The sequence below is a fragment of the Gnatocerus cornutus genome, chromosome 4 (assembly GCF_029298725.1).
Source record: "Gnatocerus cornutus isolate USDA-ARS CGAHR chromosome 4, icGnaCorn1.1, whole genome shotgun sequence".
Classification (NCBI taxonomy): domain Eukaryota; kingdom Metazoa; phylum Arthropoda; class Insecta; order Coleoptera; family Tenebrionidae; genus Gnatocerus; species Gnatocerus cornutus.
This window is the reverse complement of record NC_142236.1, coordinates 156,392-172,127: the sequence shown is the minus strand read 5'-3', so window position 1 is coordinate 172,127 and position 15,736 is coordinate 156,392. Positions and strand designations below refer to the sequence as shown.

Genomic DNA, 15,736 nt, shown 5'->3' with positions numbered 1-15,736 from the left:
TGTAGCCAACCTCCTGTCATCTGTCACCTGTCAAAGTTGTCAATGTAAGGAGGTGGGGGTGATGACACCGTGTCCCATGTTCATTCGGTGCGTGAGTTGAGCGGTTTGCGCTCTAATTTCAAGAAAATCTCGCTTTATTATGTGAAAAACGGCCTAAAAATGGACCGAAAGTCCTCGACTGTGATCTACCGTGCGTTTTACCTCCTCCTACATTCAGTCTTCACGTTATATGAGCTCGTCGAACAAAGTTGGAGCACCGTAAGAAACAAACTACTTGAACTTTGTCACGAGTTCTTCCCCCCAACGACAACAGACTTCCGAAAAATCCCCAAAATCCCGCAACACGTGACGGTGCTCCTCGGCACCGAAGCCCCCTCGTACCACGATCTAGCCAACTTGATTCTGTGGTCCTTGGCGGTGGGAGTGCCATTTATTAGTTTTTACGACCACAAAGGTACGTGCTATCGCTGTTGATAACAAGAAATTATCCTCCGATTCCAGGAATTTTAAGGAAAAACGAGGACAAACTCCATCAAGTCGTCGCTGAGAAAAAGAACATCGCCGATCACGTGGTTTGGCACAGCCACCCTGATGTGGTGCACAAAAACGGCTACACTGGACGTAAAATTCATGTAAAGGTGCTAACAGAGAATGAGGGGCGCGGGGGTGTGGTCGAACTGACGAAAAACTTGGTTTTCGACGCCGGGGACATAACCTTAAACAGTTTGGATTTAGGACTGAAAAAACAGTTTGAATTCCCTGATCCTGATCTGGGGTTGTGTTGTGGAAAAACTTTCAGTTTGTATGGGTATCCCCCGTGGCAGATGCGAGTGACGGAATTTTTAACGTTAAATAGCCATCACGACGTCACTTTTGACGGTTTTGTTAAGTTGTTATGTAGATTTACTAAGTGTCAACAAAGACTTGGAAAATAAGTGTCTGTAAAAAGGTGAAGATATTTATTGCGAAAATAAAAAAGATATTACATCATGTTGGCGCCTGTCAATTAAAAATCACAAATAATCGTTTGTCAATTTTTTATTGCGATCAAATCAAAGGTTATCGCTACAAGGAAGACAATACACCTACGATAGAAAACTTACAACGTAATTATCATTATGGTGTTTCACATGATGGTGCAACCAAGTGTAACAATATTTACAGAGTACTTTACACAATTTACATGAAACTAACCTAGAAATAAATAAACGTCCGGATCCGAGTTCAACCTAAACAGAAAACCAGAATTATTGCGTTATGTGGTGGTGAAACAATGAAATAATAGGGACATGTACAGGGTGAAGTTGGCATAACTGTACGTGACAACACTATCGCAACCACTCGTGTGAATCAAATTGGCCATTGATAGAACACGTTTCCGATCGTGTTATTTTTTTACCAGCTCCCCCTGTTATCTCTGCCCCAATTTGCCCTTTCCTAACCTCAGTCCCAAAACTTCGAAACGAAATATAACCTGTTTCGTCGATGCTCGACGCCATCCTCAACGTCTGCGCGCCCTCTTACCCCTCCCGCTACTCGCCGACCTGGATCTCTTTCGCCTGCTTCGGCTCCTCGACCGTCTACTCTTGGAATACGGACTCCGCGTCCTCCTCCTCGACCTTGACCGTCTTCTCCTGTACGAAGATGACCTCGATCGTGATCTTGACCTCTTTGAATACCTATCTTTTCTTTGTTTTGATTCGGACCTCGATCTCGACCTCTTCGATTTTGTCCTGTGTCGAGTCTTTTCGGGGGTGACTGATCGGCTTCGACCCCTTTTTAGCGTTTTCTTTGTGTCGCGTCCGCTGCTCGAAGTTGAAGATCGTTTTCTCGACTCGGTGTAAGAAGAAGTGGAAGAGCTCGAAGATGAGCGAGATTTTGCACGTTTGATGGCGGATTTCGAGTTGGAAAGAGAGCGGTGTTTGCGGGCTCCTGAAACAGTCAGATTTGGAAGTGCATATGGTTGGTTGAGTAGAGAAGTCAAGCACCACCGGACGGTGCGACATTTAGAGGTCAAGTTCTTTGAGGCGATCTCCCAGTGTCTTTGAAAAGAGTATCGAGCTATTTTAGGGATTTTCTTCTTATTCAAACTCGTTACTCTTGTTAAACAATTGGCACTATAACAATACTGACCTTGTATTTTCGCGTCTACCTGTGTGTCATTGTCGTTGGTGTCAGGTGACGGCGTGCGACTGATTTCCTGTTTCCGGTTTTCCGCCTCCGCCAACTTGTCTTCAATCTCTCTCTCCGTTTTCGAAAATTCCGCCTTTTTCCGTTTGATAGAGTCCTACAAAAGAGCGTTGATTAGGGTAAAACTACCAATAATCGGCACCATTAGCAGATTTCTCAACGCAACGCACGTATAAAATTGAATTTTTGTTTTACGCCTGTATGATTGTTGGCATTTTCCTCAGAAAAATTTTCACTTGTTGTAAGAATAGTTGTAACCTCCAGATAATGTTAAAAACTCGTAAATCTTCAAAATTTACAAGATACAGCATTAAGCTAATTATAGGCACCTTTTTTGCCAATAGTCGGCACCGCTCTCGACTAATAGTGGACACCATTTCAAAACACTCTAAAGAGGATTACCAAAATTGCAAATTGGTATAATAATAGTTATTATTCTAACAAAAATTATTTATTAATGAAGTCACCTAAACAATCTTGTGTGTATTACGGCCAAAAAAGAAACACTTTTTGGCCTTGGTACACAAATAACTATTTTTTAGCTGTCGTCATACTTCTTAGAGGTGTCTTAAAGTACCAAAGAGCTTCCCAAAAAGTAGGATTACCGTCTAGAATGTTCGACAGGCTTTTACAATACACCCAACTTTTATTTTCGGAAAAAACGTATGGCGGGTGCCAACTATTATTAGTAGTTTTACCCTACTTGGGCGTCATCAGATTTACTATACCTTGAGTTCCGTGTCTGAATCTTTCTCTTCGCGATTATCGTCGTCGCTGTTGTCACTGCCGCTACTCCCTGACCCTCCGCCGTAGATGCCCAGCCCTGTCATTTACACCGAATTACAAAAAATCATTACAATGGAAAGGAAATCAAAAGTGGAAGCAAAAATGAGAAGGAATCGTGATTTTTACTAACTTACCAAGTTTTGCGATAAGGTTGGCACCGCTGGGTGCGGATGCACGTTGATCTGAAGCTGAAGTTTACATAAATTATACACAATGTCCATCAAGCCTGTTAACAATCTCACAAAAAATGACAAAACAAGAGGGAACGTCCCTCTTGCCAACTTGAAAGAGAAAGAACAATTCAATCAAACCAACGTCCGAGACCAAAGCCTTTTTTATTTGGAATTTTACAAGGCTACCTGTACTACCGATACCTTTGTTTTTCTTATGGTGACGCTGTAGTTCCTCTCGGCAGATGGATTCTATTTCCCGATTGGTCACTTTGAGGAGGATCTCGGTCATAGTGCGACGGACGTTCATCATCTGGAAATTTCAAATGTACGATACAAACAGAAAGCGCGAGAAAAAGTGACGTGGTTTACTTGCTCGGCAGGTGTTAGAACCACAGGTTCCTGAAGAGGTTTCTTGCGATCGGAAACGTCGTCGTCGGAGTAGTCACCGTCGCTCTCCTGTTACGTTTGGTTTTAAGATTAAAACGACTTAAATCAAGCTCTATAAACTCACGAATTTGCTACGTTGTTGCTCTTTTATCGTGGATTTTAAAATTTCCATGGTTTCTTTTTCATTCTGTTTCAACTTTTCATTGTATTCTTCACGTTCCTGTTTCTCCTTTTCTCTTTCAAGCTGCTTCTGTTTGTCACGTTCCATTTTCTCCAAGCCTAATTTAAAATAGTTTGGGTATTAAACATCCAGCAAAATTTAAACATACCCTCGCGTATCCAGGCTGGTAACTGTTTCCGTTTCGTGGCGTCCAGGGCGGGTTGGGGCTCCGCTACAGTCGCTTGTACAGGTCTAGGTACGTTAACTTTACTAAATCTTCTATTGTGGGGCTTAATTTGCTTGGAACTACCTGCCCCTGCCCAATAACCAGGTCCGTATTCACTATTCGAGGTCGCAGTGTACCTAAAACAACCTCATTTGAATTTCTCAAGCCTCCCAGAAAAGTTTCCTCACCCAGGAAAGTTAGCATTATCACTGCTACTTTCTGGTGGAGCATTAAACTGATTGTAATTCGCTGGCGTGGGTAAAAGTGGCGGTTTCATGGGCACAGGTGGAGGCACTCCTGTAGGTGGCGTCCACGCGTTGTTCCACCCCCACGTCTGGTTTTGCGCGTTCCAACTCCAGTTTTGTTGGTTAGGAACGGTCCATTCAAGACTTTCGTCTTTTTCCGTCTCCACGTCCATGGGGGCCTCACCTCCTTCATTTAACGACTCTTTTTTTGGTTTGGACTTGGATTCAGATGAGCAAACTGGAGGAGGTCCCGCTTCTTTCATTATTATCCACTGTTGGGCCAAAGCGGCCCAATCGACCTGTTCGTTGGACATGTTCTGATAAGTTGAGGGGTTGAGTGCCCACTGGGGGTAGTTTTGAGACTCGGTTGAATCGCTGCCGGAGTACATCACTACGATAGCGAAGAATTCACCAACATTTTGTTTATTTTGCGAGGAAATTCTGGTTTTGACGGAGTGACACTTCACACCGGCTGCATTTCCCACTAGATGGAGGTGGTGCTGCCAATATAACAGAAATTAAATCACTAAAATCCGGACACAAAATGTTTCCATGCAAAATGAATAAATAATAACAGAGGTGCAGAGGTCTCAAAAATTTTAAATCGAATTTCGGATTAGGTAATCAAGAAGCGGCTTCACTTAACGTGAACAGTCAGCAACTGCAGAGAAAGCCAGAGCTGCTTCTGCATGAAAAACAAGAATCTTTTTAGGAAGGAGGAAGGAAAGAAGGACAATGAAGATTGTAAGGATGTGGACGCAGACACGTGATTTCAACGGCCTTCTTGAAACTAAACGAGACGTTGTGGTACTTTTAGGTACGAAGTTGTGATGGCTCATTGTACCAAGTTGAAGGTACGTCTTGTTTTCTTAAAACTAACAAATTTAGCATTCTTTCCCAAGGTTCAGTGGCGTAACAATAGGGTGGCAAGACGGCAAAATGCCACAGGCCCCGAACCGGAAGGGCCCCTGGTCAAAGAGGGCTTCTTAAAAATCAATAGAGAAAGAGCCCCATCCGATAGATTTGCTACGGGCCTCAAACGGTATAGTTACGCCACTGCCAAGGTTGCTTTGATCCAAAAACTTTTTCCGATGTTTACCGGTTTCAAATTGATTTGCTAGTTTTCTTGGGTCTCTTATGCGTTTAAAATGTGTCTTTATTAACTCCACGCTCTGGTATTGTGTATAGTAAGTGGAAGTTTTTTATGTTTTCTCAAGTCTTCAAAATACGATCGAGGTGATTTGATGTGACTTAATTTATTACGAAAAACGATTTTTACGTGGAAGATTGTCGCATAACTTTGTTAAGAAAAACACTGCTTATAAACGTTGCGTAATGCTTTTTAGCCTGACTAATTTTCTGCTTTTAGGAACAAGAACAGAGGTGATTTCAAAAAGTTGTAGAAGTAAAAGGAGGCCAGTGTAATTTGCACAAAGTCGAGTCAGTGTCGCAAAGTGCCAAAGCTTGAAATAAATGCGAGATGCCAATTCTTGTTATTTTGACTGGGTGAGTTTTAAGAATCATTTTAGGTTTTGTTGCCAAATTTGCGCTGCTTCCTTTCAATTAGTTAAACAAATGTGCAAACTTGACATCAACCTAAAAAAACAAACAAAAATGACTATACACCGCGAAATAACTAAAGTGTATTATTGGTTGCCTACTTGCTGCAGTTTACGTGTCGTAGTTTCTATTAATTTAGACTTGTTTTCAGAGTACAAAGAGACCATCAGAATACTTGTTGACTTTCTCGTTTTCCTGGGAATGGTACGACATAAATTACACAAGTTAAGGATTTTATTTCAAGCTGTTTTAAGTTGGTGTAGTAGAATGGATTTGCAACGAGTTTCTGGTTTCTGGTCTCAATCTGGGAGGAAAAGTGTCCAAAAGAGATGTCCCGACTTCTTTATAGAGGATTACGATGTGATTTTCCAAATTAGGTTAGGAAGTGGAAGATTCTGTAATCTTTGCTTTTGCATGTTTTTGTAACAAAATCTCACAGCACTGTTTGGCTGCTGCTATCTTGTCACGTTTCTTAAGATAGAAGGTAATTTAAGGACAAAATGGTACAGTTCAACTATGAGCTCAAATTTAAAGATTGTTTATGTGGTTTTTTATCTTTCATCTGGTATGAGATAAACATAAAAAAATTGATGCTTCCCTGTTTCCATGATTATGCGCTTATTTTTCGTATTTATAAGTAAGCAAATAATGTTTGCCTTGACTTTGAATATCACTTCAGTTTTTTTTTACAAATAGTTGAAAAAGTACTAACCCTAGAGATGAGTTTTACAGTTTGTTGAAAATGTTATTTAATTGGTTTTCGAAAACGGTATTGCACAATTTCATGACTTTGCAATTTTGCAAAATAGAATAAATTTATTGAGCATAACTTAAAAATCTCTGAAACTCAGATTATCTCTGAATCCTGACGTGATGGAGCAAAACTGTCTTCAGATTCAGAATCAAAAGGCCATTTTACTTTAGGAGGGACTTCCTTTTTTTCAGTACAAACCTTGTTAACTATACGCTATTTTGAACGTGAGGTCCAAAGTCCACCATGTGTCGAAATTTTGGGACTGTACACAAAGTTGTGCATCGGGTTGTACCTCCTAGTGATATTTTTTGGTTTATTAGGTCGCATGCATTGTCTTGTTGACAGTTGACTTTGTTTAGAATTAACTGAAATGACAGAAACAATATTATCAATGTTGAGATATTATTTAATTTTCTCAAAATTTAGACAAAAATCGTCAATGTTTTTGTTCATTCCACTTATGATTTAACCGCCGCTAGTTGGCGCTAAAGTCAAATGTGCAACCTCCCTAAAATTTTCATCTAGTGACCTTATTCAAATAATTTCGCGAAATTTAAACTAATTGAATTTATTAAATTACTTACAGCTCTAATTGAATTACTCTGTGGGTTTCTTAGGGCAAAAATGTATTGCCTAAAGCTTGATTCTGTGATGATGAAATAAAAAATCAATTTGAAGTACTTGTTGTCAAAAGCACGTTTTGACAGCTTGTCACTGTCAGCGAAGTTTCTAGGTTAACAGAAGTCAAACACTGAGCCCGAAACAAGGATGTCTTCGCTAATAAAATCGGCGAAAGCAACCCAGCTCTGCTTAAAAAACAATCCTATTCTCATGACAGCCATCAGACATCGTAAGTCGTCCCTTTAACCTCCAAATCTAGTTATGTAATTGCGCGTCCTAGACTGGAACAAGGACTACAAACCTGGCCTGTATCCCAAAACGGAGGAGGAGCGACGACGAGCGGCAGAACGATATGGCTTGGACCTTTCCGAATATAAACCTTATCCCGACGACGGGACGGGCTATGGTGATTATCCCAAACTCCCCGACGTGGGGGTGGACGCTCGGGATCCTTACTACCCCTGGGACAATCCAGAGCTCAAGCGCAATTTTAACGAACCCGTATGTTTGAGTTTATGGTGGTGAATTGGGGTTAATGGCTGTTGCAGGTTCACGCGGAATTTGATTTATTGAGAGAAGATCGGTACAATTTGGGGGTACGACTGAGGTACCCTTTGTGGTATCAGTGGGTGCAGTTTCTGGGGGTGATGTTCGGAACTTTCGGGATTTACTGGCTTTTCGAGAAGATTAAGATGTTTCATCCTTTAACCCCAAGGCAGTATCCTAAAGATGGAAAGAAGCACTACACTTTTGAAACTGATTGATTGTGTAGCTAGTTAGAGGAGTGGTGTCCAAATTAAAAGGAAAACATAATAAAAATAAACAATATATTACAAATAAGTAGGGTACAAACAATATATACAGCGTGTTTATAAAATTAAATAAACTTCAGAATTATAAGTGGGATAATACTAATGTAGACTAGGTAGTACAAACTGTCATTGTTCTGTTCATACAGCTCAAATTTAAAATAAAATTCAACCCTTACTTAATCACTGAGTAAGTTAAACATCTCGTTGGTCCCACAATCTGAATTTTGACTAGAAACTTAATATGGTTTCCCAGGGTAAGGCCTATCAGGTATTCTCGGAGGTATATTTGGAACGGGCCGACTGAAATGAAGACATCATATAAAAAGTGCTCAGTATAACATTCTCGAGACTACAAAGTTAAGACACAGGTGAGTAAGACGACAGTTGCAGTGCGGTTAGATCGAAAAGAAAGCAAGAGAAAGACAAGAGCCCCACCACCGACACGGGAAAGGTTAAGACGAAATAAAAAAAAACTCATGTATTATTTCTATATTTACACATTCAGAATAACTACATATCGTGCTTGAGTGCACTCCTCTATAATTATTTTAAAATGTTAACACGTTAAAGATACAAATTTTTATGTACAACAACGACGTTCAAACAAGGAGTAACAACTTAAGCTGAGAGAGCACTTTTGCTTTTGAAATTCCTTTATCTACAGTTCTCTTGCAGCCAGTTAGAAAATTCTTAACAACAACGAAGCAAATATCTCGAAATATGTTACAAAAGAATGAAACTGTCATAAAAATATCGATAGTTTTTTCATTTAAATTGTACTCATCCTGCTTCAGCAGCTATCTTATAAGTCTATACTATTGCGTAATAACATCACTGGAATGAATACGAGTCGTAATTGACTAATACAGAAATCTAATTTTTTATTATTTGTCTACAAACTCCGCTAGCTCGTGAACTGATATGCCAAACTAATTGTGCAAAAACGATCTGTGAAGAGACACCGAGGCGGTTATAGAAAGCGATAGGATAGACATTTATGCTGTTTTACACTACACGGAAGATCATATTTTCTTGAATGTGCGTCTGGAATTGCACATCAACAATTGAATTAAACAATTTCTTCACCTAATATTAACAGCCTACTCAAAGAGACGCCCTCGCTAAATGTCTCCGTGAAAATATAAGGAATGTCATTCTTCGATTATACGAAAGGAAATCAAGTCAGTGTTTTCTTGTTCACAAACGAGTGTGTTAGTATAGAGAGACAATGTTAAGTATATTCAAGCATGTTAAGAACAGAAAATTACTTATGGAACTTGAAGGCATTGGAGAGTTCGTTGATAGCAGCATTGGTTACAGCTCTTCCAACTGCCATCTGCACCTGAGGGGGCACTTGGACGCCCCCTTGTTGTCCTTGGCCCCCAATTCGACTGTTACAAGAGATAATTCTTAGCCCCAGAATTTATAGCATTTATTCGTCAATAACTCTCGATTGCCCGCCATACATGCCACGGTTTTCATTACACCAATGGATCTCATACAGGATGTACCGTTTTACACCCTGTATATAATCAAGGGTTAGAGAATTTTGTTAGTATACAGAAAAGTATGGAACAATCGGCAATTCAGACAATCGACATTAACATCTACACTATATTTCCATTAAATATGATTGATGCAACGTGTTTTTTGGTATTTTTTCCTCAAGCATCGTGTCAACATTCAGGAATATACAGTAGACAATAAATTTGAATGTACAATTATAACATTTTTACAAGATATTTCACAAGACATGATACACTATAAGCAAAAGCGTGTAACAAACATAGCACCCTAGGTTAATATGTGTACTTTACCCACTTGATTTCCTCTACATTTCAACACGTGTAGAGAAATCAAGTGTGCAAAACTAAGTAACATATTACAAGCCCATCGAAATCGAGCTTATAATTCAAATAATGTGATGTCAACAATTGGTTAGTGATGGTTAATATGTTCTTAACGCCTCCTGAAAACAAACCACAAGTTCAAATTAACCTGTGGCGTTCTTTCAGACTCTGTCTACACCAATGAAGAAATGGCGTCTAGTTAGCACCATCCTTTCGTTAGTTTAGAATGACTACTTACGTTGGAATGAGGGGCGCAGGCAAAGCTTGTCCTTGTGGTCGCCCTGGAGGCATTGGAGGAGCTCCTCCTCCCGGTCTGTTTGGAATCGCAGGAGCCGGCCTACCAGAACTCGGTGGAGGTGGAGGTGCCCGAGAGCCCAAAGAACCAGCACTACCAACTTGCCCCATACTAGGCGCAGTCTTTCTAGGTCCTCCAGGGCTCGGTGGTGATAATCTCGGATTCTCCAAACCACTCGCCAACCAGTCGTTCTTAACCGGTGGCGGCACCGGGGTGGACACCGTCGCCATCGACACGTCTCCGATGATCCTCAACGCCTCTTTGCAGGCGTGGTACATGCGGAGCATCTCCTCGCGCTTCTGGGCTTCTTCGGGGGCTTCTTCCATCATTTGAGACTGTTTAAGGAAATTTGTTTAAATTGCGCCAGGTGAAAAGAAGGGGTTTACCTGATCACCGCTGGCGTAGATGTGGGCCAGGAGCTCCCCATTAATGAAGTCTTTGGTGTGGTTGATTATCATGTACATTATGGTTTTTGGTACCAAGTCTCTGGTGGTTTTCGTGACGATTCGCATGTAGCTGTCCACCAAATTGCGGATTGTTTCGACCTGGCGCTCGAGCTGAGGGTCCATGGAACTGTTGACGTTCTCGCCGCCGCCCTAATAACATAACACTTTTGTTAGAACGGAAAAGAAACACCCGCAAAAGTTAGAAATTTAATGTTTTCACACAAACGCAACAGTATAAGGCTTCCCCAAACGACACAAACTCTGTTTTCACACTTGAAAAAATAATTCGGTACGAACCTGATAATTCTCTCCCTGCGGCGGAAAAGCGAAACACACAAACACACAAAGTTAGTTTTTATCATGCAAAAGTCCCAAGGTATAGCAAAAAATCGTGTCAACTACTAAAAATCGTGTTAAATCAAATCTGAAAATCATCTGACCAGTCACTGGACGTGTGCAATACTTGCCGGACGAGTCTGGCAACAAAGTAATCGACGATTAGTGAAGAATAGTCAATAGCTGTACCTTGTAAAGAGCAAAATAAAACAAAACCAAAGGAACTTTATTCAGCGGGTGTTTGTACAATTTGAGATAAATAAAAATTGAAAGGAACCAAAAAAAGCATCGAATTCGGAGTTGTTGATATAAAAAGCTGTGTGTTGTGTGTCTTTAATTCTACCACTTACATGCTTGAGTACCTCAAAACCGAAAAAATTTACCTCCTCTCCATTCACTTGCTCGGTTTGTTTCTCGGGATAAACGCCGGCTCTCAAGAACGAAGCTTTCCAAGAGTCGACTTCGTCGAGAGTTTCGCAGCTTAATTCCAACTGTTTGTAATCCTACAAAAAAGTGTCAACAAAGGCGTTGTGACTCTCATTTCTCCACTTACTTTATAAACATTCCTTCCATCGGGATTGAAAAGTGCAAACATGTGTCTTCGCGACATGAACCCTTGCTCAATATCCCTCAGCTTGAGTCCATCCAAAGGCAACATGTACTTCTTCTCGCGTTCTTCTTCATCCTTAAACCACGAGATGTTCTCTGAAGTTAGCACGAACCAGTAATCTCTTGATCCTCCTTTCATTATTCCCAAATTATGAATACACATGTATCCTTTCCGGATGACCTGGTTCCCCAAAGTACCTCTGGATCCTGTTTTCGATGCGTTTTCGGACTGGTTTTGGGCGCTGTTTCAAAGAAAGTTAGACAAAGTTTTTTGATACGCGATGACTCACTTTGCAAACCCGATAAAGTCTTCGTGGTTTGTGTTCATGTAAGCCAACTCGCAGTCGATCAAAAGACACAATTGTTCCTTGCAATATTGCTCGCGCTGTCTGATATGAGTTGTGATAATACGCTCGGCTTCTTCACGGAGACGTGGATAACGCGACATCTACAATAAAATAAAAACTCAACACCTAAACCAACAACCCGAAACTACTTACTTTGTCTGTACAAATACGAACGACATTAGACAGTTCGGTCACCACTAAATCCGTACATTTCAACGATGGTTCTTTTAATCTGGCAATTTGTTTTTTGACGATGGCTTCGAAGGCCATGTCGGGAGTAAAAAGACCCACCTATAGAAAACAACGAAATGACAATTCCTCGATTTGACTAAATCTTACTCGAATGCCGTGAATGTTCCTAATAGCGAAAGCAATTTCTCTTCGGAGTTCCTTTTCGTCGAATTCCATCTTGACGATTTCGAACGGAAAGCGTTCGTGGAAAAGACGGTTGATTTTTGCACCACCAGACAATTCGTTGGTGTTGATTTGAGCCGAGCCAGAGCCTTCGATGGTCCGTTCAAAGTCTGTTTGTAATTGTTGGATCATTCTATGAACAAAGTTTGCATTAGAAAAGTTCAGCTCTTTCGGTTTTCCCCCAGACTTACTGTAACATCGCCTTGGTTTTAATGGCGGGATCGTCGGGTCTGAAGTGTTTGAATTGATCCACATCCTTCTCCAAAGTCAACAGTTGCTTTTGCAATTTATCTCGGAGTCCAGGTAGCGTGTCCCTGATATGATTAGTGAGTTGTTGATTCAAGACTCTTTGTAAATAAGGAGTGCCCAAACGATCGGCAATATGGCGATACGATGGATGAGTTAAAAAGAACTGTCTTTCAGCTGCCAGAGCAGCTTTGATGTCTTTTCGTCCATCGATATCTTTCTGTGACCTGTTGACTACTCCGATATATCCTCTTCTCAAAGGCAACAATTTGTTTTCTAGAATGTCTCTAGCGTCTGTGCCTTCATCCATCAAATCTAGTTTTGTAATAACTCCAATCGTTCTAATACCTAAAAAGATCGGCGAATTTTATTCGAGCGCCTTAATTTGATTGCCGTACCTTGCAAATCAACCTCCTTCGCTAATTTAAGAGCGTCAGAGTTGGCCAGATCGGTGTTTGCTGGAGTCACCGCCAAGATAAGACACGATTCTCTTTTAATGAATTGCATTATCATGCTTCTAATTTGTTGTTCTATATCCGCTGGTTGGTCGCCGATAGGAACTTTAGTCAGACCGGGGAGATCGATAAGGGTTAAATTCAACACTAGAAAGACATTATCAGGTCTGAAGAAAACACACGTTAATTTGATTTACCAAGAGGAGAGTAGACTCTCAAGTTGATGGGTATGTTGGAAATGCCCTTGTTGCCTCCTGTGACCCGATCCGTTTCGCCTTCGATCTCGCGGCGAACTTCGTCGAAATCGACGAATTTCTTGCCTTTGCAGTGGAGGAATTCGGCATATTCTGGAAAAATCAATGGCATGAGTGAAGTCAGTAGTCCATTCGCGCAAGAATTATAAAAACAAACAAGACGGGAAGTTCAAATAGCAAGAATTTAATTAATCTCGGATCTCGGAATCCCCCCCCCCCCCCCCATGTTTTCCCTTTTCCACGAGAGTTGACGTGAGAAACCACACGTAAACTCTTTCTGCTTGACAGCCCTCGTGTCCAACTACTAGAAGTGTAAAAGTTTTCTGCTAAATATTTATCGGAGTGACTCATTCGGCCAATAAAATGCTTCCACGAATTTTAACGGCGGTTCTTTTGTTTAATTACGAATTAGTGCGATGGCAACGACAAAAAAATTTATCTTAGGAATAATATGTCATCCATGACCCGCTAGCATTTCGAATGAATCCAACTGGAACAGTTCCAAACAAAAAGTCAATTTGTTTTTGCAGTTTTTAAAAATATTGATTTAGTTAATGGAATCTGATAAGGTCTTTCACCTTGATTTAACATACTGAAAATTGAATCAGAGAGTGGGGAAACAAAGCGATCGTAAATCGCACTGTTTACTATCCGAAAATAACACATTTATTTCTTTAGATTCAATGAAGTGGAGCCCTCAGAAAAACAGTACAAGAATGACGAAAGGTATGAGAGGAGGCCTTGTGCTTTTTTTACAAGTTGGCAGCACTTATTTGGAATCTAAGTCTACTTCGTCTTTCCCTTTTGTTTGTTTTATTTGAAAGATCAAATTCCGCTCATTTTTGTCGCAGTACCATTGACACGAGGAGTTAACCTCCCTGGGATATCGGTGTATCAGTTTTAGGAAATCGGGGGAATTAGGAATACAGGGAAATCAATAAGGAATCACCGGCAAATCAATGGAAATCATTGGGAGATCAGGAAAATTAACAGGGAAATCAGGGGAAGGTAGACGAAATGACAAAGAAATCAGGAAAGTTATACGAAATCACAAAGAAATCAGGTCAGGTCAGGTCAGGTCAGACGAAATTAAAAGAAAATCATAGGAAGTTAGACGAAATCATAAGAAAATCACGGGAAGTTAGACGAAATCATAAGGAAATCAGGAGAAGTTAGACGAAATTACAAGAAAATCAGGAGAAGTTAGACGAAATCACAAGGAAATCAGGAGAAATTAGACAAAATACCAAGGAAATCAGGGGAAGTTGGACGAAATCACAAGGAAATCAGGAAAAGTTAGACGAAATGAAAAGGAATTCAGAGGAAGTTAAACGAAATAACAAGGAAATCAGCAGAAGTTAGACGAAATCACAAGGAAATCAGAGGAAGTTAGACGAAATCAAAAAGAAATCAGGGGAAGTTAGACGAAATCACAAGAAAATCAGGGAAAGTATTAATGCCTAGCATTGACAATAACATGGAGAGGAAACAAGTGATATTAATTATTTGTTTGAATGAAATTGTTTGTTTGATGAACTACCAACATACTTTTGAATTCCACGTCTTCTTTTACCAAATCATTTAGCTTTCTTTTAATGTAACCAAGCACAGAATTAAATTCAGTTTACTCAATTATCAGATAAAAAAACTTTCCCGTACAATTGTTGAGTTTGTAAAGAGGCAACTTCTTACATGTTAGTACTAATAAATATTGATTTTGACATTAAACAGTTTTGAGTGCGCACTAGTAAATGCTAAAAGTCACAAATCCGTATGAATTGTCCCGAAATTGTTTTTTTCTAAGATTGTTGCCAAGGTAACCGCAGTATTGCCACACACGAGGCATTTCCGCCAACTTCCCAAAACTTTATTACCCACATGAGATTATTGAATATTGCGAACAAATACGTGGTGGGCGGCTACTATTCTATTATTACGTTCCAACAATAAACGAGTAAATTCTTACCCGAATTTGAGTTGATCAGCTGTAGAATTAGGGGTCTTCTAGTGACAATCCCGGAGCCTCTAGGAAGGAAGTCTCTGTAACAAGATAATGTGTCATTCAACTCTTTTATCAAACTTTTTCAAGAATCAATATCCCTTTGCAGCCCACATGGTGGAGTGGTTGAAGCACAAAGCAAAAACAGTGACGTCAACCACAACAATTTATTGTCAAATGAGTCTCCTCGGTCTTAGTCATCGCATAAAGGGTCAACCGAGGAGTCAACGAGCTGCGAGTCGTAAAATAGTTTAATTTCACTTACTTTCCGACGAAATTCTCCAAAACGGAGCTTTTTCCAGCGGATTGTCCGCCCACCACGGCGATTTGGGGCAGATCCAGGGTCATGTGGACCCCCAACTGGGTAAATGCATCTTGCAGCTTATTCACGATAGGAATAAGCTGCTCCATTCCTGTATTTCCTGCCATTTTTAGGCCGGAACAGTGCGAATTTCCCTCAAAAAACACTAATTACACTTGAGGACTCTACCAATGTATACCAACGAACATGGCCGAATAATAACTAAACGCGCATGACTCATTCATTTCGATAAGAGGTTTTTCGATGGTT

At 40.4% G+C, this 15,736-nt stretch overlaps 4 protein-coding genes and 2 long non-coding RNA genes across 13 annotated transcripts; 3 read left to right on the top strand and 3 right to left on the bottom strand.

The window, feature by feature from the left end:
* Positions 1–26: 26 nt before the first annotated feature.
* Tango14 (transport and golgi organization 14) lies at positions 27–992 on the top strand. Its single transcript, XM_088033565.1, has 2 exons — positions 27–454; positions 502–992. The coding sequence occupies exons 1-2, from the start codon at positions 160–162 to the stop codon at positions 933–935; spliced, it is 729 nt and encodes a 242-aa protein (XP_087889691.1). The 5' UTR covers positions 27–159; the 3' UTR covers positions 936–992.
* A 28-nt stretch (positions 993–1,020) lies between these two features.
* LOC148175614 (uncharacterized) lies at positions 1,021–1,531 on the bottom strand. Its single transcript, XR_015769883.1, has 2 exons — positions 1,443–1,531; positions 1,021–1,229 (listed from the first exon to the last, which is right to left on the bottom strand). It is a non-coding gene; the product is annotated as an uncharacterized LOC148175614 (long non-coding RNA).
* On the bottom strand, positions 1,142–4,679 carry LOC148175613 (uncharacterized). Its single transcript, XM_088033559.1, has 8 exons — positions 4,111–4,679; positions 3,866–4,059; positions 3,661–3,815; positions 3,519–3,605; positions 3,351–3,459; positions 3,111–3,164; positions 2,919–3,013; positions 1,142–2,287 (listed from the first exon to the last, which is right to left on the bottom strand). Exons 1-8 carry the CDS (start codon positions 4,554–4,556, stop codon positions 1,502–1,504), a joined length of 1,926 nt encoding a protein of 641 aa, XP_087889685.1. The 5' UTR covers positions 4,557–4,679; the 3' UTR covers positions 1,142–1,501.
* A 150-nt stretch (positions 4,680–4,829) lies between these two features.
* LOC148175612 (uncharacterized) lies at positions 4,830–7,302 on the top strand. Of its 3 annotated transcripts, none has more exons than XR_015769880.1 (5): positions 4,830–5,021; positions 5,537–5,673; positions 5,879–5,931; positions 5,982–6,104; positions 7,068–7,302. It is a non-coding gene; the product is annotated as an uncharacterized LOC148175612 (long non-coding RNA). The 3 variants fall into 3 exon arrangements; XR_015769881.1 differs by lacking the exon at positions 4,830–5,021 and adding an exon at positions 5,217–5,354; XR_015769882.1 differs by lacking the exons at positions 5,879–5,931; positions 5,982–6,104; positions 7,068–7,302 and adding an exon at positions 5,070–5,209 and having other exon boundaries at positions 5,537–5,662.
* ND-ASHI (NADH:ubiquinone oxidoreductase subunit ASHI) lies at positions 7,244–8,094 on the top strand. The gene is made up of 3 exons (XM_088033566.1): positions 7,244–7,331; positions 7,383–7,603; positions 7,651–8,094. The coding sequence occupies exons 1-3, from the start codon at positions 7,250–7,252 to the stop codon at positions 7,864–7,866; spliced, it is 519 nt and encodes a 172-aa protein (XP_087889692.1). The 5' UTR covers positions 7,244–7,249; the 3' UTR covers positions 7,867–8,094.
* Positions 7,916–15,679, bottom strand: shi (dynamin-1 shibire). 6 transcript variants are annotated; one of them, XM_088033554.1, is made up of 15 exons: positions 15,431–15,679; positions 15,133–15,206; positions 13,110–13,259; positions 12,856–13,059; positions 12,403–12,805; positions 12,137–12,344; positions 11,951–12,088; positions 11,741–11,898; positions 11,395–11,692; positions 11,225–11,344; positions 10,803–10,817; positions 10,446–10,655; positions 10,003–10,394; positions 9,183–9,305; positions 7,916–8,214 (listed from the first exon to the last, which is right to left on the bottom strand). In XM_088033554.1, exons 1-15 carry the CDS (start codon positions 15,592–15,594, stop codon positions 8,151–8,153), a joined length of 2,721 nt encoding a protein of 906 aa, XP_087889680.1. In that variant the 5' UTR covers positions 15,595–15,679; the 3' UTR covers positions 7,916–8,150. The 6 variants fall into 6 exon arrangements, with proteins under 6 accessions (XP_087889680.1, XP_087889679.1, XP_087889681.1 ...); XM_088033553.1 differs by lacking the exon at positions 10,803–10,817 and having other exon boundaries at positions 11,192–11,344; XM_088033555.1 differs by lacking the exon at positions 10,803–10,817.
* Positions 15,680–15,736: the final 57 nt, after the last annotated feature.